This window comes from Bos mutus, chromosome 16 (assembly GCF_027580195.1).
Source record: "Bos mutus isolate GX-2022 chromosome 16, NWIPB_WYAK_1.1, whole genome shotgun sequence".
In the NCBI taxonomy this organism is placed as follows: domain Eukaryota; kingdom Metazoa; phylum Chordata; class Mammalia; order Artiodactyla; family Bovidae; genus Bos; species Bos mutus.
In genome coordinates this window covers 31862689-31872213 of record NC_091632.1, presented here as the reverse complement: position 1 = coordinate 31872213, position 9525 = coordinate 31862689, and the positions used below count along the sequence as shown (strand labels likewise).

The 9525-nt window shown below is 43.5% G+C and overlaps 1 protein-coding gene across 1 annotated transcript; it reads right to left on the bottom strand.

Moving 5' to 3' along the window:
- Positions 1-3312: 3312 nt before the first annotated feature.
- LOC106700574 (PRAME family member 8) lies at positions 3313-6209 on the bottom strand. Its single transcript, XM_070384393.1, has 4 exons — positions 5923-6209; positions 5628-5630; positions 4880-5434; positions 3313-3877 (listed from the first exon to the last, which is right to left on the bottom strand). The coding sequence occupies exons 1-4, from the start codon at positions 6207-6209 to the stop codon at positions 3313-3315; spliced, it is 1410 nt and encodes a 469-aa protein (XP_070240494.1).
- Between the last annotated feature and the right edge of the window lie 3316 nt (positions 6210-9525).

Below are 9525 nucleotides of genomic sequence, written 5' to 3'. Positions count from 1 at the left end.
TGGTATTCCCATCTCTTTAAGAATTTTCCGTAGTTTGTTGTGATCCACGCAGTAAAAGGCTTTAGCATAGTCAATGAAACTGAAGTAGGTGTTTTCCTGGAATTCTCTTGCTTTTTCTATGATCCAACAGAAGTTGGCAATTTGATTTCTGGTTCCTCTGCCTTTTCTAAATCCAGTTTGGACATCTGGAAGTTCTCAGTTCATGTACTGTTGAAGTATAGCTTGAAGGATTTTGAGAATGACCTTGCTAGCATGTGAATAATGCAATTGAGTGGTAGTTTGAACACTATTTGGCATTGCCTTCTTTGGGATCGGAATGAAAACTGACCTTTTCCAGTCCTGTGGCCACTGCTGAGTTTTCCAAATTTGCTGGCATATTGAGTGCAACACTTTCACAGCACCATCTTTTAGGATTTGAAACAACTCAGCTGGAATTACATTACCTCCACTAGCTTTGTTCATAGAGATGCTTCCTAAGTTCCACTTGACTTCACACTCCAGGATTTCTGGCTCCAGGTGAGTGATCACACTATCGTGGTTATCTAGGTCATTAAGATCTTTTTTGTATAGTTCTTCTGTGTATTCTTGCCATCTCTTCTTAATATCTTCTGCTGGATGGCATCACCTGGGTGGCCACATGTAAAAACTGAGACCCACTTCAGGTCCAGGGCTTGTTCTCCTGGTCTTATAAGCAATAAAGTGTAGGCTAGAGGGATGAAGAGTCCTGGGGGTGTCTACTAGAAGGGAAAAAGAAAGAAAAGACTCATTTATTGAACTTTTACTGTATGCCAGATCCAGTGCTAAGCCCTCAAGTGCATCATCTCATGGGATTCTACAAATATCCCATAAGGTGGGTGTCCAACATTATTATCATTTCATGGAGAAACTGAGGTTCTTGCCTAAGGTTCTCTCACCCCTATATCATGTCCCCCTCTGAGCCAATTACACCAATCCCTGAAGCCCCAACAGGAAGCCTTCTTATGAGTGCCCTTTGTTTAGGGTCAGTGAGATGGATAGATTTTTTTGTGTGGATATTGGTTCTTGTAAAGGCATACCCAGATCACTAGTAAACCTTTAATTCTGGGTGTGTTTCGGAGAGTGTTTCTGGAAAAGAAGAACATTGGAATCAGTAGACTGAGTAAAGAGATTTACTCTCACCAACATTGGTGGGCATCATCCAGTCCTTGGGGTCTGAATGAAACAAGAAGACAAATTCTCTCCTGTCTTCTTACCCAAGAACATCAGAGCTTCTGTCTTGAGCCTCCATACTCTGAAACTTAAGACAGTGGTCCCCTTGGTTCTCAGGTCTTCAGCCTCAGACTTGGAGTAACACTATCAGCTCAACTGGTTTTCAATCTTAATCCTTAGTCTGAGTTATAGCACTGGCTTTGCTTGTTCTCTAGCTTACAGACAGCAGATTGTGGGACTTCTCAGCATCTGTAACCATGAAAGCCTGTTCCCATAATAAATCTCCTCTAATATATCCCTATATATGCACATTGCCCTGGAAACATGAATTTGAACTGCTCAGATTCATTTACACACAGATCCTTTTAAGAATACATATAGTTCTGCAGGATCTGAAGTTGGTGGAATCCAAGGATGTGGAAATGAGAGTATGGAGGGCAGACTGCAAGTTATATGGGGATTTTTGACTGAACAGGGCAACCCTGACTACCATGTTGTTACTACAATGATCCATTGTACCTTATTGGTAGGCTTCCCTGGCGGCTCAGACAAAGAATCTGCCTGCAATGCAGAAGACCCAGGTTCCATCCCTGGGTCAGAAAGATCCCCTGGAGAAGGGAAATCATGTACCAATCTGAGAGTTGGACCATAAAGACAACTGAGCGCCAAAGAATTGATGCTTTTGAACTGTGGTGTTGGGGAAGACTTGAGAGTTCCTTGGACTGCAAGGAGATCAAATCAGTCAATCCTAAAAGAAATCAACCATGAATATTCACTGGAAGGACTGACGCTAAAGCTGAAGCTCCAATAATTTGGCCAGCTGATGTGAAGAGCTGACTCACTGGAAAAGACCCTAATGCTGGGAAGATTGAGGGCAGGAGGAGAAGGGAATGACAGAGGATGAGATGGTTGGATGGCTTCACCAACTCAATTTGAGCAAACTCTGGGAGATAATCAAGGATGGAGAAGCCTGGCATGCTGCAATTCATGGGGCTGCAAAGAGTTGGATATGACTCAGCAACTGAAGAACAAAAACAAACCTATTGGCTATACTGTGTCTTACCACAGGCAAGGAGGTCACATATATCCATGGGTGTTTTGTTATACATCCTGATTATCTGATGGCAAAACATGCTATTCTAGTCTTCCCTGATGGTGAGAAACAGGTGTTATGGGAGTTTTGTAAATCTCTCATTGACATGATCTACCCTCTAAAGGATATAAATTTTTACATGTGGCATAGAAATAATAAAACTATGTTAAATGCCTATACTATTTTAGCATTTTGCTAAAATGAATTTGGATGTGCACAACTAGATTAATTCAAGAAGGACCACTACCCAGCCATGGCAGGCATGGTTTTGTGAGATCCAGTCTCCAGATTATTCAGTTTGGACTACCCCTCCCAGAACTGGAGGGTTTGCCTTATATAGTCAAACCCTTTCTCAGCAACACAAAGGCCAGGAACTAAGACTTATGGACCCACCAGGAGAACCATGAGGACTGCTCATGTCCAGGGTCATGACCTGTGTCAGCAGTGAGGACCCTGGAAAGAGCTCTTCACTCCACTGGTTCATTGGCCAATGAGTATGTTCCCCTTTGTGTGTATTAACCCAATTAACAGACACAGAAATAAGCAAGGAGGGATGAGATGCCCCAGATAGAATAAAGAACTTGCAGGAATAGTAAGGCTTCAGATCATAGACAACTCCATGTTTTTTTAAATTTTATCAGTATCTGGAAATTCCCGAGATATAAACTGAGAAAACAGGATAATACTTCATGCAGGATAGCAGTAGGTTTACACTAGGGGTCTTTTTATTTCTGACCATTTCTTTACAATCGTCCACCAGAGATAACTTTAACTTATGCTTCTCAAGCTCAAATCCCTCTAAAGTCATTTAGGTTCACATTTCTAACTTTGTGGGACACATGTTCCCGAAAGTCACATCAGCTCTCCAGGTCAACATTTTCCTTCTGCACCTTCATTGGCTCACTTTTCCTTTTCTCATTCACATGAGCAGATGTCTGAAACCATGGGCCTGGTTTCCCTTTATGATGTACCTGTGACATAGATTTCAGCTTCCAAGTGCCCAGAAGAAAGCTTTTGATAGGTGCACCCAACTAGGCAGGGATGTATTCAATAATTTCTAAATTAGAGTATTCGTCATAGCCATAGGAAGCAAAGAAGATGGAGTTAAGCCAGATGGTCCTGGGATGTCCCAAGTCTCTCAGAATCTCCAAAAGTTCAGCTCGAAGCTGGGCAAGTCTTTCTTCTGAAAGAACTGCCTGAGAGCTGTTACTCTCCAGAGGGGCTGGGTAAAACTCTTGACTTAACCTGGGCAGCCCTGAGGTGTGACGCAGCAGCTTCTCCATAGCAGCCATGGAGAGGAGGTTCCCACACATGCTGATGGACCTGAGCTGGGAGCAGTGGCTCAGGGCAGGCAGGATGGCCTCGATTTGGGAGTCCATGATCTCACACTGATTTAAGTCCAATACCTGGAGGGTATCTGCAACTTGCTCCAGCAGAACTTGAAGGAGCTCAGGACTAAAGTCAGCCAGGGTGATACCACTCAGATCCAGGCCTTTTAGCTGACTGATTCTTGGGCACTGGGACAGGTGGGTCAAGTCTGATTCTGTAAGGAGGCAGTGAGTTATCGTGAGGTTATCCAAGGGGCTCATCAGACACCTGTGAAGAAAGGGCCATTAGGTCTGAGAAACAGGGGAGGCAGGTGACCTCCAGGTAAGAAACAAGTGATTTGCCCAAGGCCAGGGTCATTCTGACCATCAAATAAAGGTCAATATCCAACATGCCCAGTCTCATTTTAGCCTGAGTTCTTTCACCTTCACTGTGTGACTGAATGAAGTACATAGAACCTTGAAATCTCTCTTTCCTAATCTGTCAAGCAGGGTGTAACATACTCTACTTCCTTATGAGGGTGAATGAACATAATGGAATATCTAGAACCTGCTCAGAGGGAGAGCCTGACATCACGTCTAAATCAAGTGCAGGCATCTCTGAGTGTTAGTATTGGGAGAGAAGGCAAAAGATACTTTCATCTCAGGCTTTCTTCTGTCTGTGCTGGGCTCAGGCACTCATATCTCAGGCTTGGTGAGGTACCTGGGTTACATGAATAAAAAAAACAACTTGGGTAATTTCCTGCAACTCAACTGAGCTTTCCAGTCTGCAGGGGCTCATTTACGCCCCTGTGTCATCTGCTAAGATCTACCACTTTCTACTGTCCCTTTGGCTCCTGCTCTATTATCATCATCTCCAGAACCATGCATTTCTCATATATTAAATATCTTATCTGAAGTGCAAAACAACATTTTAGGGACAGGGAATTTGAGAGAGGCTCATTGTGGCCACAGACTTGCAGAGCACAGAGCTTCCATTTAGAAATGCTCAGGTCCCTCCTCAAGACCCTTTCCACTTGTTTTCCTAAGTTATCTGGACATAGATCTCTCCTCCTAAAGTAGAAACCTCAAACTGTTCTTTGGTAGAGTCCAATCCCCTAGTTTATAGCTCCCTAGATGGTGTCCCTTTCCAGTGCCTCTATCCATTTGTTCCTCGACCTTGACTTGGGTAGCTGTGTGTTACCACACTTCAGACTAGAGCATAAAATAAGACAGTGCACTTGACATTGCAGAGTTGTGTTCATTGTTTCTCAACTAGTGGTGCCCCCCTCACCTGAGCATCTGGTCCAGGCGGCCTGACAGGAAGAAGGGAGATTCCAGATAGAGATCCCGGAGGTGGTGCAGCTTGAGGAACTGAGAGGTAAACTGGACAACAACATGCTGTTCCTGCTCTTTAGAGGCAGAAAGTATGAGTCTCTGCACGTTACTCATTTGGCCCAGGAGAGGAGCGAATGTGGCCAGGCTGGACAGATGCCAGTTCTGGTTGACTTCTACATCCTGGATACAGTCCAGCTGCACCATACTCAGGACCTTCATAATATTTTCCACAGGCATTCCAAAGATCTTCAGCTTCTTACAGCACAGGTGTATGGAACCTTTTCTCTGTTCTGCCCACCTCATGAGGTAGGTGAGGAACTCATCCATGGCCCATTCCTTGAGGTTCATCTCTATGAACACCTCCAAGGGAGCCAAGGGCTGCTTTGTCCTTGACCTGTCCTCAGGAACTGGTGCCGTCAGTGAGCTTGAGTACATGTGGTCCATGTATCCAGACCATATGCTCCAGAAGTTCTGGCCAGTATTCCTTAAATCCAACACCTGCAGTTTGCACCTCGTGTGGGGAAACAGCAGATGGGCAGCAATGGTTTAAAATCCAAACTGAATGAAACCACAGTCTCAGAATATAGGCTGAATGAAACCACAGTCTCAGAATATAGGCAACACTAAGACTTCTCACCTGAGTTTTTACTTCAGATCCCTGACATTACCTGCTGCCTTGCCCACTTCCTCTTCAGTAGGGATACTGCCTCACTTTCCTCTATCTCCTTTGCCCCTACATGCTTCCTGATTTTCTACTTCTACAATCCTTAAGAATCCCTGGGAAGAGGCTGGGACATGTTCTCTTAGGTTTCCCTGCATCTTAGACACTCCTACACTTCCAGAAGGCGTTTCCCAAAGAGGGCTCAGCAGTGGTCAAGGCCTCGAAATTCATTGACATCATCAGAAGCCTTTGGTGCATTCCTTGACCATTCACTCTATGACCCCAGCTGTCTTTTCAGGATGTCTAGTAACCTTCCAGGCTACCTGGATTAGACTCACCTGGGGTGCTCCTTCTGGGAAAGCAGGACATCAAGTCCATCCAGTACTGCTTGTAAGGTTATCAGATGAGGCGGCTCCATCAGGCCCCCCAGAGGCAGGCGGACGAAAGGCCAGGAATACACCATGGTCTTCAGGGTCTTAATGTGACTCCCATAGAAGGCTTCCATGAAGAGTAGGGGGAAGAGCTCAATGGGCAGAAACTCCAAAGAACTCATGGCCAAATTCTCATTCCTTAGCAGGCTCATAGCTGCCAGGTCCAGGAGTCTGGGTGGGGCCCAAAGACTCATTCTGATCTGACTCTGCTACAAAAGAAATCCTGTGAAAACTTCCAGAGAACAAGGCATCCTTCTCAGGCCAAACAAGAACACACCTCTCTCTCCCACTCGTCAAAGGAATCTTCCTGGCAGTAGTGCAAGTGCCTGTTAGTCCCAAGTACACTCTGGACCCAGTGAGCACAAAGCCATAGCTCTACCCCTATGGGCACTAGAGCATGATCTCACAAGGAGCAAGAAGGGAGAAATCCAACCATTAGTCCATCCATTTCCATCCACTGCTTTGCTTAATCATGTGTCACTGGGAAGTGGGTACCATGAGCTAAAGGCTGAGCTTCATCTTTTTTGGGGTAAAATTTTAATATATCATTTAGAGCCTTAAAACTATGGGAATAGGAGCATTATGTGGCCCAATATAGCCCACAGTTCACTGGGCTGGGAAAGGGTAAGAGATACCCCTAGTATGAATGATGTTTGTGCTCAAACTAAACATTTTAAATTTCAAGAAATAAAATTTCAAAAAAAAGAGAAAAAAATTTTAAAAAGAAATGAAATTCCAAAGATGTTTTTTTACTAAAAAGAGCATCTGCTTTGTTAAGACATTTAAAAAGAACCAATCAAATATTTGGGATTAAGTCAATACTACATTCAAGGTAAAACCAAAATCTTAAATCAGTATATATGAAAATAAATAATTTTTATTCATTTATTTTTATTTTTCAATTTTGGCAGCACGGCATGGGGTGTCTTAGTTCCCAGACCAGGAATGAACCTGCGATCCTGCAGTGGTCCAATTCCAGGATCCCTAGGGAAGTCCCCAGTAAGCAGTTTTTAAAATTAATCTCTCCTTTCATCCTGATACGCCTGCCACCATTCAAGACCAGTTGACCATGGGTACAGTGAAGGTGTCTTTAGTTGTATCTGTAACTTACCAGCTCTGTTGTGGTTGGTAGGCTGCTCACACTCAGACTTGAGAACCCCGGTGGTGACTCTGGAACCCTGAAGATTCTGCATCTCTTTGGTGTCTAAGGCTTATATAGACCTTTCTAATCACATCTTCCTTCTTTCCAACAACTAACTGCCAATCAGAAAGTGATACCTGATTAGATTTCAGACTGTCTATTGGGTTAATCCTGATTGGATCTTTGTTACCTTCAGAGGAACTGATTGAATCAGATTTCATTCAGGCAGGATAAAGAATGAGGGAGGGGTATTGGATTTCTTGATTCACCCACAAATATTGATTTGGCTTTACTAATATTAATAGTAATAGGCCTGGGTGTGAGACAGGAAAGGGGTTATCCTTTTGTGACAGGAAAAACAAAACTTTGAAGTACCGTTGTTTGGGGATCTTCAGCCATAAAAAAATTATCGAAATGTCCGAGAATTAACATTGCTTTATGAAGACAGTAGTGTTGTTCCCAAAGGAAGCAAAATAAAAGTATCCACCTCTATCAACTGTCACTCAGGTGTTATGTTGGACAAGTGGAGATCAGGAATCTACTCAGAAAGTAAAGGGAAGTCCTTTTGGGGATGTGACTGGTATTCCAATCTTAAGTCAAACGATCTCTGAAGACATCAGGTCAAAATCACATTTGAGAAGTAAGAGTGAGGGCTGGGTAGTTGGAGCTGGATGTCCCTAGAGGGACAATGTGAGTAACGCAAATAGTGTAAAATGTAGGTTTTTTTTTTTTTTTCCTTCTCTTGGGGAAGAAGGAAATTTAGAAAACTTTTCTCTGGGTTGTGTTTAGAAATTAAAAGGAGTGACTAAAAGGAAGCAGTATCATCTCTGAAGGGTTTCCTCTCCAAAAGTTGAGATTAGTACCATAAATTGAATGAAAAGATTGTTTTCACTTTAAAAATTTAAAATGAGAAATTGCAGAAGCCATGTAACTAAGAGTGTTATTAAGATGTGGGAGTCTGTCTGAGCTGGAAAGCTTTGAGATGCACATTTTTAAACATTCTTTCTTTACATATATAAGAATTACTGAGACAGGAAAGGGGCAAGGCACAACCTTTAAAAGAAGGACATGACATAAACTGATTAGAAACAACCAGGTCCAGGACGGTGGACTCAACTTGCACTTGCCCTTGATCTTCAGTATAGCTCATAGTAGCCACAACCCAGCTGCCACGATGGTTATGAACATTAATGGTCAAAAAGTGGGCAGTGGTCCAATTCCTGGAAATCCCCACCCCTTCCCCAAGATGAAAGGGGCTTCCCTAGTGGCTGAGATGGTAAAAGAATCTGCCCGCGATGCAGGAGACCTGGGTTCGATCCCTGGGTCAGGAAGATCCCCTGGAGAAAGGAATGGCTACCCACTCAAGTGTTCTTGCCTGGAGAATTGCATGGACAGAGGAGCCTGGCAGACTGTAGTCCATGGGGTTGCAAAGAGTCAGACACAACTGAGTGACTCTTTTATTGCCCCAAGATAGCTGGAATACTCCCACTCATTAGCCTATAAAATTACCCACCCCTATAAAAATTGACAAACCTGGTGCCTCTCTTGCTTTCCATGATGGCCCACTCTATCTCTATGGAGTGTGGGCCTTTATAAACCTTCTTTATCTTTACAAAGGTTCATTCTTGAATTCTTCCCTGCACGACGCCAAAACCCACATGTGGCAGCCTTCCCAGAGACTCTTATGTGACCTGGGATCTGATCATTCTCCTGCACCCCTACTTTCATTCCTGCAACATTACTGCTTTGGAAAGGAGTTCAGTGAATGGAACACTTCATACCCAGTTGTTATTGTTTCAGTCAATAAGTTGAGTCAGGTTCTTTTGTAACCCCATGGACTGTAGCCTGTCAGGCTCCTCTGGCAATGGGATTTCCCAGGCAAGAATACTGGAGTGGTTGCCATTGCCAACTCCAGGGGATCTTCCTGATGCAGGGATTGAACCTTTGTCTCCTGCATTGGCAGGCAGTCTCTTTACCACTGAGACACCAGGGAGAGACTTTAAAAATAGCATATGGAATGCTTTTAAGTTTCTGTTTAGAAAGCCTAACTAGTAAAATTTTAAAAACTGCCAAGTATGTGAGTGTCAGTAGCACACCAGCTCTGATGGGGTTGGCAGGATGGTCAGACCTCAGACCCCTTGTAGAACCCAGGAAATGCTTCTATATTCCTTCTTTGGTGCCTGAGGCTTTTAGAGGACTTTCTAATCATTTCTTTCCCCTTCCAACAAGTAACTTCTGATTGGAAAGTGATACCAGGTTAGATTCCAGAATATCCAGATGGTTAATCCTTAAATTTGTGTTTCTCCAGATAGATTGAATCAGATTTTCATTTCAGGAAAGAGAAATAATTAGGTCAAAGGGAAAGTCAA